The following is a 14,337-nucleotide window of genomic DNA, read 5'->3' on the forward strand; positions in this document are numbered from 1 at the left end:
CAGTCCACACAGAGCATTAGACACACGCCAATAAGAAACAGCAGCTCCGTGCGTCTTGATACTCACCGGCAAGAAACGCCTACTTCAACCTAGTCTCTGTTCGCACAAGATGCGCCATACACGCACCTACTTGCAGCTTCAGACACATCGTGTGGCATATGGGCACACCGGGCCCACTCCTGAGTCTCACATACTGCCGATGTCGGTCACAGTGGAGAAATGCTTTTCTAACCCGGGATTCCCTCTGCGCATACGTCGTATAATGAGTGCGCCGCGGTGGGTGCTGGGTAGGGCTACGATTGGATCCCTCTTGCAGCACACTGTGATAAGAAGCCCATAGGCTTTGCCCGTCGGGTCTAAGCTGCAGATAGCTAGGCTTTCCGAAGCTTGGTGCATATGGGAAATGCGGTCAAACCCCCGATAACTGAATTTTCAGAAGTTTGACCGCATTTCTAGCTTTGATGCATCCCGCCCACGGGCTCTAAACTGTATGAGAAATATATTTGGCGATCCAGGACGGTGACTGGGAGGTGACTAATCATACGGACGAAGATGCTGCATCAAGTGGTCGCCTACACAGACGCATCATGGCTCACATAGGCGGCCATACTCAGAAGGAGAAGCTGCACGGCTGTACGCCAGGGGAAGGGCTTGTAGCAGTATTAGCATAAAGTCGCAGGCGCAACAAAATGTGATTTAGGGGGAAGCCCTGCAAATATTATTTGATATATAAGACCTCAGCGACAGCCACAGTGAAATAATGCTCTGAATTCTGGAGAAAAGCCTTTACAAATGTTGATTTTGAATAAACAAAAATATATTTTTTTTAAATAGCAATTAGAACAAAAAATTTTACAAATTGTTTCTAAATGAAATTTTTTTTTGTATGAAACAGCAAAGAAGTTGGCAAATTAGAATTTTCTGCCCAATTTTGCAACAGAAGCACAGATCGTTTTATCACCGCCCACTTTAAACCTAGCGGGTCGATGGTGGGGCACTGCACATGCACCGAGCGTGCGCAAGCCCCGGAGCGAGAGAGAAATTCTCTCACTCCGGGGCTCGCTACAAAGGGGCGGCTGTCGATGTTGATCGACAGCTCGCCCAGTTTTGTAGGCGTGGTGGGGAGTGGCCAAACAAACGGAGGCATCCTAAGGAACGCCTGCCGTTTGCAGGCAGCCCTACTGACATCACACAGCTTAGCGAGCGGCCAGGAGTCCGGCTCTTTACAGAGAAGCGGCCGCCCTCATTTAGAGCGAGCGCTCGCATTCTGAATGAGGTCCAAATTGCGAAGAGCGATCATCTCCGATGTTGAGGGGTCTGCACCTGCGCAGTACTCGTGATACCAGCCTGCGACATTGGTCGCAGTGCTGGGATTGCAAATGCAGCAAGGTGATGTCTGGTCATGTCCCTCACCGTAATTCATATATAATAACAGAACGTCCACTGAGGGGCCCTAGAGCTGTAGTGGTCTTATACACAGAGATACACCAGGTTACATCTATGCAATACATACCCAATGATTGCCATGCTGATATGCCCCTCCAACTACAATCTCCATCAGAACTGAAGGACACAGGATCCCTAGGGATCAAGCTCTAGAGGTGACCATGAACTAAAGCATTAAGTTCAATCCTAATATGCAGAAGGAGAACCTGGGGCTCCTAATATACACCACCCTGTCACCCGTAACTAGAGCCACCTAATATCGTGACCAAAAGGGAGGGCGTCTGTCTTTCATGTGGCTGATGGACGCATCACTAAGTCCGAGCACCAGTCAGTACTAACACCTCCACCTATTACATAATCCCAACCCAGATCTCTCCACTAAGTGTCAGACTTCTGCCCTCCTCTAGGGGGTGCTCTATGCGGAACAGGAAGGGGGTCTCACAGGGGTCAGCTACCGTCATGATAACACGTACGCTAACCAAAAAGCAAGGTATAAAACAGTGGTTTATTGGGATACAATGGAAACAGACAGAAGGCAAAGAACTGTACAGAGGAAATGAGTGGACACATTGCAGGGAACAAACTTCTGGTCCCAGGCCTGGCAGTGTTCAGCTGTTCAGAATGGATGGGGGGGGGTCTCACTCTTATCACAAGCGTCCAGACATACACACTTTTAATAGACACATACAGGCACAAAGAAAGAGATGCAGGCTGTGAGCATCTAAATATCCACGTTACACATTTGTGCGGTTTGTGCGCTCAGCCTCAGATGATTGACAGCCTATGATCCGGCAATGGGCTTTGCTGGTCTCGGAGATCTTCCTCTCCCAGGGGAACAAAATAAGTCTTTATTTCATATACAGAAAGTCCTGATCTCCGGTCACCAGCGTGCAGACTATTAAAGCTTCCTTCATCCTACATTTATGCTTCTTCCGCAGTTGCGTCAATTCCGGCATAGGTAAAATTCTCAAACAACGCCATGTTCACGTACGCCTGGGAGACACGAAGGGGGAACATCAAATTAGCGCAGTGAGGTGCGGAGGTCCCACAGAGCAGATTTTCATGCACAGTATGGGGAAAATGTAGTAGCCTGCGCCATGCGGGCATCGGCGAGTTCTCGGCGAGTATGCACCATGTTTTAAATGTGCAAAACCAGGTTGGGAACTCGCCGGTGCCTGCATCGCACAGACTAATCAAGACAGTCAGACAGGTTCAGTCATGGTTGTCGGCCCACAAACACCACCAAACTTTTCTGCCAAGTGATGACCCTCAAACGCAAACGGCAAAATATTTCCTGCTCCCGGCTTGGTACAGCACAGTAGATAAACATTGTGTCTTTATTTTATTTTTTCCATTGTTGCATTAAAACATGTTAAAAATATATTTTTTTCCATAGATTACATCATTTATTTAAATAGTGCTTTAAAATAAAGATATTTAACATGAACAGCAAACCCAAACCTGGAACGGTGAGCCTCAAATGCAAACACCAAAATGAAACGGTGCACATGAGCCATAAACTTTGAACCGTAAGTTTGAAATGGGGTCTATAAACGATTGTACGGAGAACATGTTGGGGTACTTTCAGTGAAATATCTATAATGGGTGCAGTGTGTGCGGGGCACACGGGCCCCTGGGTCCAGGGGGGCTCCTCACCGCACACACTGCACCCATATTTTTTTAAACTTACCTGTCCGTGGTCCCGCGTCGGGTGCCAGCGCTGCTCAGAACACCGGAAAAATGGCCTCCGGGCACACTAGAGTGTGCCCGGAGTCTACTGTGCATGCACAGAATGCTGGAAAATGGCCGCCGCGGCCATTTTTCCAGCGTTCTGTGCATGCGCAGTAGACTCCGGGCGCACTCTAGTGCCCGGAGTCTACTATTGCTCCGGTGGCTGGCCAGCCGCGTCAGTTGGGGGCCAGCCACCGGGGAGAGAGGAGGGGTCCCCGCACGGGGAGTGCACATGGGCCCCCTCCTCTCTTAAGACGTCCCTCGGTACTTTGTGTTAGAGCGGAGTGCGCTCGCGCACTATCTCCTGCTCCTGCATTGAAGCTTAGCAATCACCTTTACCAAGATGGCCGATGTGCATGAGAAACCTGACGCCACCCTGGTTCCTACATACTACACGTGTCTGAGACTGTACTGCATGGATGTGCTGCACATGCATTCCTCCATGGAGGTAGTACATCAGCTAGCTACTGCTACCGTTGTCTCTATTAGCATTATCGCTTACTCTGTATTACATACTGGCCCTCATTCAGAGCCGCTCGCTATTTGCGGTCGTTCGTTCTAAAACAAGGGGTGGCTATTCAAATGAACCGTTCGCTAATTGCGGTCTGTTCACGCCTCTAAGTCTGAACGAGCGAGCAAAACTTGCGGTTGTAATTTTGAAAAATACGCCCCCTTGCCGCTCGCACCATACGTCATGTCCGCTATTTATTAGATTAATCGAGTACATCGAACAGCGTATGAACTGCTCGCTATTCTTGTGGCTGGTTTTTTCAACCGCTATTTTGCGAGCAGTTCTGAGTAAAAAAAAAACAAGTGACGTGGTCAATGACGCTGCTGTATTAATTATGCACACCCTTAAAACGCCCGTTTTGACCTTTAAGCGCGCCTGCGTTCGGATCTCCACTCCCCGTTTTCAAGCACCTTCCCCTGTTACCACCCACATACGCCTCCTTCTGTCACTCAAAATAGCAGGCATTTGCTATATAGCGAACAAACGATTTTCGGCCGCACTGACTGGTTCGCGCATGCGTATTACAATACGTACGCATGCGCAGATGTGCGAACATCGGTCAGAACGAACGAGCGGCCGCTTACGAGCGGCTCTGAATGAGTGCCAGTTACCGCTGTTACCACTGACAACTGCTGTTATCCTGAATAACCCTCCAAACCTGCTTAAGGATAGACTGCCTGGACTAACCTCCGTTTCCCACTTCGCTGGTGCCTTTTGCTCTACATCAATAGAACATAACATTTTGAACCAGTGAAATTATATTGAATTTCGAACCAATTTAAAACTGTCAACTGTCTGTACTCGTTAAAACATCAGTTTGCTATAGACAACATTGGTTGCTATAGGCAATTACTCTACTGGTCCACTTCTCCAACTCTTTTCACTGCTTGATACGATGTTAAAACGGCAACAGAAATAAATGCTAAACCATATTTTAGCACTCATTTATGTTGCCACTTTAAATCCATCGTTTGAAGCCTCCGATGAAGGGCGGATTGTCATACGCCGCTTAGAGCTGCTTTCTTCAAAACCAGGCAATGTACCATGTTTTATAACCATTTAGCAGAGTACATCATTTTATTGTAACCTATTAGAGTCTATAGAAAACAGGGACGTCATGGCAGAACCCACTGATATTTATAGATGTTGGAGGAAAAGGATCTTTCTGCAGAATGACTTCTATCTGTACTGGAAGTTTTAATGAGCGTTCATAGACAGCTCTGGGTATATCCTACAATGAAATATGGTGTATTTTCTCTTTCAGGGACAGGTTTTGGAGGGCGCTGATCTCGTACCTTTCTGGCCTCTAACATGCGGACAAGCTGCAGGGATATCTGAGTGAATGGCGGCCTCTCGTAGGGTCGATCTCTCCAGCATTGGCGCATCAGTTCGTACCTGAAACAAAAGCCCACACTTTCAGTGATCGCCGTGGTACCAACATTTGAATAATCACCAAGGATGGAATGCCGGAGCTTTTTACAGTTCACCTGTTAATAAGACTGAGCAGGGGCAAATCTCCACTTGTGCACTTCTCCACTCTTTACACGGTTTGATACATTTCCCCCACTATTTCCTCACGTCTCGCTCTCTATGGGTGACTCTGGAGGCTGATACTGTGAACCCTATGACCACGCTTTCTTTTTTCGGAGACGGCCTATTGGACAAGCCTCCAGTGATGTCATCCTGCTCCCATAAACCCCAAATGCATTATACATAAGCAGAGGCAGGAGCTGGGGGCATACATGACGAGAGGAACGATTACTACCGCCCCCTGAGCAGTTATGGGGAGTACTCTCTGGGTTACGGTGACAAGCTATATGGAATAGGCTGGGATGTACTAAATGGAAAATGCAATAAAAAAAGTTTTCTGGGTTTACCGCATTTTCCATATGTATCATTTGGTGGCCGCCAGGGCTCAGACGCGGAGGGTAACGTCAGCTTTTGTTTGGGTGACCCTATAGAAGCCTATGGACTCCTACGGCATCCCGCTGGTATGAGGGATCCGATCGGATGCTTCCCAGCATGCTCTGCGGCCGCTGAGTCACTCTGCGCATGAATTCCAGGGTGCAGCGCTGACCACAAAGGACAGCCCTTATCGGAAGAGCTGTCCTTTGCGGTACTGATCGCATATGTTAGTGCATATGCGATCAGTAGGAATGCGGTGACTGACGGGATGTACACCGCACGGTTAGTACATCCCGCCCATAGTCTTTTGTGCCCTCATATGGAGGCATATAAAATTATATGAGCATATTGTATATGTGGGCATTTTAACTACATGGGTATATTGGGTAAATACTGGCTTGTGAGTCTATATGCAGGTACAGTATATTGACTATATGGGCATTTTAGCAGTGTCATGTGGGGCTATGTGGAGGGGTTGGGTATGGGATCCCGGTGGTTGGGATGCCGCCGGTCAGAATATCGACACCTGTAGGTAAGTACTGCTAATGCTAACCTCTACCCCCCCTAACCCTCCCTCCCCGGTACCTGAACCTAACCTCCCCCCTAGTGCCTAACCCTAACTCTCCCCTCAGAATGCTGACTACATCCCATGTGGAGGTATACTGGCTATGTTGTGGGGCAATGTGTGGGGTGGGCCCCGCACCGCACACCCTGCACCCATATTATTTTAAATTTACTTGTCCGTGGTCCCGCGGCGGGTGTCAACGCTGCTCAGAACACCGGAAAATGTCCACCACGGCCATTTTTTCGGCGTTCTGCGTATGCGCAGTAGACTCTGGGCACATTCTAGTGCCCGCAGTCTACTAAAGCTCCGGTGGCTGGCCAGCCGCATCAGTCGGCTGCCGGCCACCGGGAAAAGAGGAGGGGGCCACACACGGGGAGTGCACACGGGCTACTTCCTCTCTTAAGATGCCTCTGGCTATGTGGCAGTGTGGGTATGTGGCTATATTGAGGTATACTGGCTATGTCATGGTAGTTGGGGCTATATGAAGGTATACTGGCTGCATGGCGGTGGTTGGGGCTATATGGAGGTATACTGGCTATGTGGTAGTGTTTGGGGCTATATGGAGGTATGCTGGCTATGTGGTGGTGGTTGGGTTTATATGGATGAATAATGGCTATGTGGTGGTGGTGGTGGTGGTTGGGGCTATATGGAGGTATACTGGCTATGTGGTGGTGGTTGGGACTATATGGAGGTATACTGGCTATGTGGTAGTGTTTGGGGCTATATGGAGGTATGCTGGCTATGTGGTGGTGGTTGGGTTTATATGGATGAATAATGGCTATGTGGTGGTGGTGTTTGGGACTATATGGAGGTATACAGGCTATGTGGTGGTGGTTGGGACTATATGGAGGTATACTGGCTATGTGGTGGTGATTGGGGCTATATGGAGGTATACTGGCTATGTTGTGGTGGTGGTGGTTGGGTTTATATGGATGAATAATGGCTATGTGGTGGTGGTTGGGGCTATATGGAGGTATACTGGCTATGTGGTGGTGGTTGGGGCTATATGGAGGTATACTGGCTATGTGGTGGTGGTTGGGGCTATATGGAGGTATACTGGCTATGTGGTGGTGGTTGGGGCTATATGGAGGTATACTGGCTATGTGGTGGTGGTTGGGGCTATATGGAGGTATACTGGCTATGTGATGGTAGATATAATAACATTCACAGTCATGATCTAAACAAAGTTCACTTTTTGTTAATAAACATTAGCAACCACTTACACCTCATCGTCACAGTTGCGGGGTTTCTCCATTCTGTAACCCTGCGGTAATTTCTCATAGAGTTCCGCACACGTCATCCCGCAATATGGCGTTCCACCTGGAAGTGGCAGAGATATAATGAATATGTAAAATAAAGAAAACAGCACTTAGTAGGGGGATGTAATTATCAGACAGGTGGACGGCATGCCGCCAGTCTAAATCCTGCCCCTGAAAGCCCGACACGGGACTTGAGATATGCATTGAAATATCGACGCCAGCCCGAACAAGGTATTAACTGTTAGCCACTGATGGGGGGGGGGGGGAGAGAGTGTTAGGTTTAGGCAGCGTACCTGGGTTAGGGTTAGGTTTTTTTTGGGGGGGGCTAGGGTTAGGCCCCCCTAGGGGGGAGGGTTAGGCACCACTGGGGTGGGGTTAGAGTTAGGCACTAAGGGGGGAGGGTTAGGTTTACGGCACTAACGGGGAGGGTCAGGGATAGGGTGCGGGGTGGGGAGGGTTAGGCTACAAGAAGGGAGGGTTAGGGGGAGAAAGGGGGAGGTATTTTGACAGGAGGTATCCCGACAGCCGGCATTACTCTAAAAAATCTCCATATGCAGCTTAATCAATAATAAATACGTTTAATACAAATAATTGCTGTAATACAAGGTAACAATATACATTGTTAAAAACAATATGTTTATATGGCCATATAAAGGAGTACTTATCTAGAAAATTAGACAGTGTTCAAACTAAGGGCAAAATTTACTAAGCGGCGGGTTCTAAACCCCAGCGGTTTGGTGGCGGTTTTGCTATCTGCAGATTTACTAAGGGCAAAACCGCTGCAAAACCGCCGTCAAAACACATTTTAGAATAGAATAGAACAGGGCTGTCATTTAGAAACCACTGCAAAACCGCCACCAAACCCCCGGGGTTTAGAACACAATAGAAACCGCCACCAAACCGCCGGGGTTTAGAACAGTATAGAACCCGCCGTCAAACCACCACCAAACCACCGGGGTTTAGAACCCGCCGCTTAGTAAATTTTGCCCTGAGTCTGTACGAAATCCCGAAAACCTGCTATGAAGCACTCACACCTTATTCAGGTACACTGGTGTATATGAAGTGTCTGATCCGGTTTATTATCCAGTAAAGGTGAAAGTTCTGTATTACCCCTTGTGGATCCTTAATTAGCAAGGCCTCCTCGCAAAAACTCCTATCTAGAGGTCGTTAGCAGCCAGATAAGCGTCACCAAAAGGAACTGGTCCGAAATAGTAAATGCAATATGCAGAGTAATTGGTTAGCGCCGCTATCATTATCTTACCCTTTCCTGGTTTTACGTATAATTAATTTATGGGAGATTTACCAGCGTAGACCAATGTGCAAGTTCTAGGCTTAAATTTAGGCCCTCATTCAGAGCCGGACGCTCTGAGCAGAGCGCACGCTCTGAATGAGGGCCGTCCTCCATAAAAATGGAGCGTCCTCCTGGACGCTCGTATAGCTGTGGGTCACCACCCACAGCCTATACGAGCGTGCAGGTTGATGGTCGCGATGGTCTTGACCATTGCGACCATCGCCACTGCGAGCCGGAGCCTGCGGTTGAGTTTCTCAACCGCAAGCCCCGGAGTGATTTTGGCTCTATCAGAGCCAAAATCACTCCCACTGACATCACTAGTGATGTCAGTGGGCCGGCTTCTGACGGTAGGCGTTCCCTTTGGAACGCCCCTGTCTGGGAGGCACGCCCCCGGCACGCCCACCAAAGGGGGCGTGCTGTCAATCAACATCGACAGCATGCCCCCTTTGATCAGACACAACGAGCGAAGCAAAGTCCTTCGCTCGTCGCGTCTGGCGCATGCTCAGTGCACACCATCGACCCACTTGCGAGCGGACAGCCGCTCGCGAGTGGGTCTGAATCAGGCCCTTAGTCCTCAATATTTTAGAATTAACAGAGCGATTTGTTTATTTATTCAGTTACCAAAAGCAAACAATAGCAATAAGCCTAAACCCACCGATTTACCTAGGAGCTAGGCTGGTGTATTGGTCTTGCCGACTCCCCCCAACTCTTTCATCCTATCGCTATATAGAACTGAGCGTATATAGATTTTAGCTGGAACACTGATAGCACGAGGTTGCTGACCACCGCTCTAAAGCAATAGGCGGCTGCGTTATCACAAGTCACTTCTATGGCAAGGAAACATACCGAGGCCTGATAATGAGTCAGATTCACTGCCGATGTCAAAGGCAGCGGATCGATTTTTTTTCTTCTTCTGCGCATGCATCCAGATAGCGTAGCGCAGAGTTTCAGAGTTACGGTTGAGGCGCACAGGAGAAGCATGGTCCCAGGTGACAGCGCACCCCTGAAAGTGGTGGCATACACATACACCCAACTGCTCACATAGGGGGCCATAGCCGGATGGAAAAGCTGCACTTGTTGTATGGCGGATGCCAGTTTAGATGGTGTGACCGATGACCAGTGTCGGATTGGGGCATGAAGGGCCCACCGGGGAATGCAGTAGTAGGGGCCCATGCTTAAGGGGTGTGGTTATCCATCAGAGGGGGTGTGGCCAGTCACCCAAAATGCTTGGCTAATCAATAAGTCTGGTGTAGATTCTATAGAAAGGAACCAATCACCCATATTGATCAGTGGTACTGCTCCACCAGATAACTGACCATCTAATAGAGTAACAATGTATAATTTGAGGCCTGGAACCTGACACCTTGAAGAGAGGGTGGGCCCTTAGGCAGTGGGGCCCACCGGGGATTTCCCCTGTACCCATGTGGGCCAGTCCAACCCTGCCGATGACGCTTCTAAAGATGTACCAATCGGTATATTTCAGTGTTTACGGACGCTGAAACTGGGCGCCTCAGTCCTTGAACATTCGGACGCACGGACGTACATCAGGGCATTTGCATAAAGTCGCAGATGTGCGACCAGCAAAATACGCCGACACTCAGGGCGGTATTCAAATGTCATAGCACGCCTGATCTCCCGTCCAAAGTGACGGGAGATCGCAGGGCGCTATTCAATTGTTGCAGATTTTCGTGCTGATCGTGCCCATAGAGGTCGGGTTTAGTCGCGTAAAACGGCTACCCCCCGACCAAAGTGTTGCGCGCGATCGCGAAAAGTGCTGTTTGGGCGCCTAAATATGTCACTTTTTGCCCATTTGAGCACACACCCCCTGGGACGGCGAGCTGAAATAATGTGCCGGCAGCTGATCGCGCCTGACAGGAGCAAAATTTGAATAGCTCCTGTCGGGTATGTAGGGGGGCGATACTATTGAATACCGCCCTCAGAATCAGCCCCTTTGTGTATGTAGTTTCACTGATCCCGAAAAAGCGTATAGCACAGTGCCCTCTAGTGGACATTTTATGGGAATTTCAATAAATAAAACAATTTGTATATTTAGGGTGGGGATAACCTGCTAATATTTTTGCAATAATGAGAGCCGGTGCATAGATAATTGTAAAAAAAATATATATATATATTTTGTAACCCATTAATTTTCATAAAAGTCCCCCAAAATATCCAAGAATTACTTGTGACAATGGCTAATTCTTCACTTACCTAAACTGACAATCTCCCAGAGTAAGACCCCGAAGGACCACCTGTGTGAACAAGCAAATCTGTTATGGACCTGCAGACAAACTCAATAACCATCACCGCTCCCAGACCCACACTTGGCGTAACGGCCATATCTCCTTTATAATTGAGTCCATATACTGAGGCCCTGCAACATGTGACACAGAGAGAGGTCACGACCTTACCTAATTACAAATATTATTATGATCACTACAGCGCACATGAAAATCTATCCCCTCATCCCATTGGAAACACAAATTATTTAAATTGTAAATTGTTATCTAACTTATATTGAAATGTACCTTTCAGTATAAATATATAGCTTTCATTACCCTCTTTTACTTGGCAAATCTCTATAGCCCGAGAGGTATCGCACCAGTAGCAACCTGTCTCTGAGAAACCTAATTATAGTTTAACAAAACTTGTGGAAACACATTTCATGGCTAAAACAGCTGAATATACAATTTTGTTTTATGATAAGAAAGACTGAGATGGCAGCTGGACCTGGCCCAATGCCCCTGAGAGCTCTTAATTAAGGTTTGGAAATGTCCTTAAGCTATCCTGAGACGTAGTTATAATAAGACATAACCTCTCTATATAGTAATACTCTGGTTAATGCTTTTATATAAATAAAGTGATGGATCGGTCACTATGGTCAATGATTAACTTTTACATAACCCTCGGTCATAACACTCTCTCCATCTACCGACCCATCTCTCTCCTCCCTTTTGCCTCCAAACTCCTTGTTTACAACCGCCTTAGGGCCTGATTCAGACCCGCTCGCGAGCGCTGAGCGCTCGCAAGCGGGTCGATGTTGCCCAAGTGCGCATGCGCAGGACGGACCCGGGGCCGTCGTGCGCATGTGCGAGACCTGAATAACTACGGCCAAGCCGTCGTTATGGGTCTCGCACCAAAGGCTGCGTGCTGTCGATGGTGATTGACAGCACGCCCCCTTTGGTGGGCGTGCCGGGGGCGTGGCTGCCCAGACGGAGGCGTTCCCATGGTGATGTCAGTGGGAGTGCTTTTGGCTCTGATAGAGCAAAAAGCACTCCAGGGCTTGCAGCAGCGAGACCCTACCGCAGGGTCTCATCGCAAGCACGATGGTCGCGATGGTCTTGACCATCGCGACCATCATTTTGACCGCTCGCTATAGCTTTGGGTGGTCACCCACAGCTATGCGAGCGGTCAGGAGGCCGCTCCAAAAAGGAGCAGGGACGGTCCTGATTCAGAGCGAGCGCTCTGTCAGAGCGTCCGGCTCTGAATCAGGTCCTTAGTGTCTTTGTGTCCTCCCACTACCTGCTTAACCCATTTCAGTCTGGCTCCCATCCTGGCCACTCCACTTAAACTGTCCTGACGATAGTCACCAATGACCTCCTTGCTGCCAAGTCCAAAGACCATTACTCTCTGCTCATTGTTCTCAACCTCTCTGCTGCTTTTGACACTGTAGACCACCCTCTTCTTCTGCAAATCCTTCACTCCCTTAGTCTACAGGATACTATCTTCTCCTGCGTGTCCTCCTAGCTCTCTGTGTCCTCTCATGACTCCCCACCCCCCCCCCCACTTCCACTAACAGTAGGTGTCCCCCAAGGTTCTGTTCTGGGTCCTCTCCTATTCTGCCTCTATACGGCCTCTCTAGGTGAACTCATCAGCTCCAATATCATCTCTATGCTGATGATACTCAAAGGGTGTGGTAAATTTAAATTTTGGGGGGGGAGCACCAACATTTATCTTGCCTCCGAGCAACTGGGATGAAGTTACGCCACTGTCTCCTCCCCTCACCTCTTCCCCTCTCTCCTCACTTGTGTCTCCAACTGTCTCTTTGCTATCTCTTCCTGAATGTCCCAGTGCTTTCTAAGACTGAGCTAATCATATTCCCACCCACCCGCATAACCTCACTTCCCACAATTTCATTATCTATTGACAGCATCACCATCTGCTCTAGCCCCATAGTGCGCTGTCTTGCAGTTATCCTTGACTCCTCCCTCTCCTGCAAACCACACATTTAGCACCTCTCGCAGTCCTGCCGCTTCCATGTCAAAAATATTTCCAGGATTAGACCCTTCCTCACCCAGGATGCTACTAAAACCCTCATACACTCACTGGTTATCTCCAGATTGGTCTACAGTAACCTCCTCCTATCTGGTCTCCCCAAGTACTTCTCTCCTCTCCAGTCTGTCCTCAATGCTGCCACCTGGCTCATCTTTCTCTCCATATGTACTACATCTGCCTCCCCTCTCCTACAAGTCCTACACTGGCTCCTCTTCCCTACAGAACCCAATTAGCTTCTCATCCTCTCTTCCAGAGCCCTTACTCATTCATCTCCCATTTACATCTCTGATCTTATTTCCCTTCACACTCCTGCCTGTCCTCTTCGCTCTGCAAATGGCTGCCGTCTCTCCTGCCAACTCAATACTTAATCCCTGACCTCCTTCAAGATTTTGCATGGGCTGCTCCCTACCTCTGAGATTCTCTTCCTTATCAGACTCTCCACCAAGGGGCGTGTTTATAATGGGTGCAGGGTGTGTGGTGCACACGGGCCCCCGGGTCCAGACGGGCCCGCACCGCACACCCTGCACCCATCTTATCTACAACTTACCTCTCCGCGGTCCTGCGTCGGGTCTCACAGCGCTGCTCAAAATGCCAGAAAATGGCTGCCGTGGCCATTTTTCTGGTGTTTTGAAGATTTGCTGTGAGGAAATTGCCAGGAAAATGGCGGCCGCACCATTTCCCTGGTGATTTGCGCATGTGCCCAGAGTCTACTGATTCTGCGGTGGCCGGCCAGCCGCTTCAGTCAGCTGCCGGCCGCCGGGGTGAGAGGAGGGGGCCCGTGACGGGGGATGTACTCCACCTCTCTACAAAACTTCAAACAGGCTCTCAATACCCACTTCTTCATTAAAGCCTTCCATCTCTCATCCTAACCCATTGTCCCATGCTCACTATCTACCCAATCTGTGTCACCCGTCTTTCTACTCCTACCCTTTAGAATGTAAGCACTCACGAGCAGAGCCCTCGTCCCCATATGTGCTTTTTCTTCCCTTACTTATACGATTATCTACACCATACTCCCTACAACGGCACCTAACCCATGATTCCTGCCACCCTGCTGCTTAGCTGAGTGGTATGACCACTGATACAGCAATATTTATCTATCATGTACTTGTCCTGCATTATCTTGTACTGTAAGTCACTGTTCTCTTGTTCTGCTCAATTGTTTATGTACTTTGTTAAGTGCTGCGGAACCCTAAAGGATAATAATAATATTATAAGGATAACATTTGTGAGGTCTTAAGGGTAAAACGTTTTGAGTTTACAGGATTATTGTACATTTCCTTCAATTTGGATTACTCCTTGTTTTAGAGCAACCGATGGGACACTGCATCACCAGTACCATACGTAAATAAAA

At 48.6% G+C, this 14,337-nt stretch overlaps 1 protein-coding gene across 1 annotated transcript in view; it reads right to left on the reverse strand.

Moving 5' to 3' along the window:
* Positions 1-1,932: 1,932 nt before the first annotated feature.
* The window catches only part of TIE1 (tyrosine kinase with immunoglobulin like and EGF like domains 1), a 98,456-nt gene continuing 86,051 nt past the window's right edge, over positions 1,933-14,337 (reverse strand). The window contains exons 20-23 of the mRNA XM_088447312.1: positions 10,920-10,960; positions 7,382-7,478; positions 4,984-5,083; positions 1,933-2,439 (exon numbers count right to left, since the gene is read on the reverse strand). Of these exons, the coding sequence (XP_088303438.1) occupies positions 2,368-2,439; positions 4,984-5,083; positions 7,382-7,478; positions 10,920-10,960 (310 nt within the window). The 3' untranslated portion in view covers positions 1,933-2,367. The remainder of the gene's footprint in view (positions 2,440-4,983; positions 5,084-7,381; positions 7,479-10,919; positions 10,961-14,337) is intronic.

The sequence above is a fragment of the Taudactylus pleione genome, unplaced genomic scaffold, assembly GCF_031769625.1.
Source record: "Taudactylus pleione unplaced genomic scaffold, aTauple2 ptg000428l, whole genome shotgun sequence".
Taxonomy (NCBI): Eukaryota; Metazoa; Chordata; class Amphibia; order Anura; family Myobatrachidae; genus Taudactylus; species Taudactylus pleione.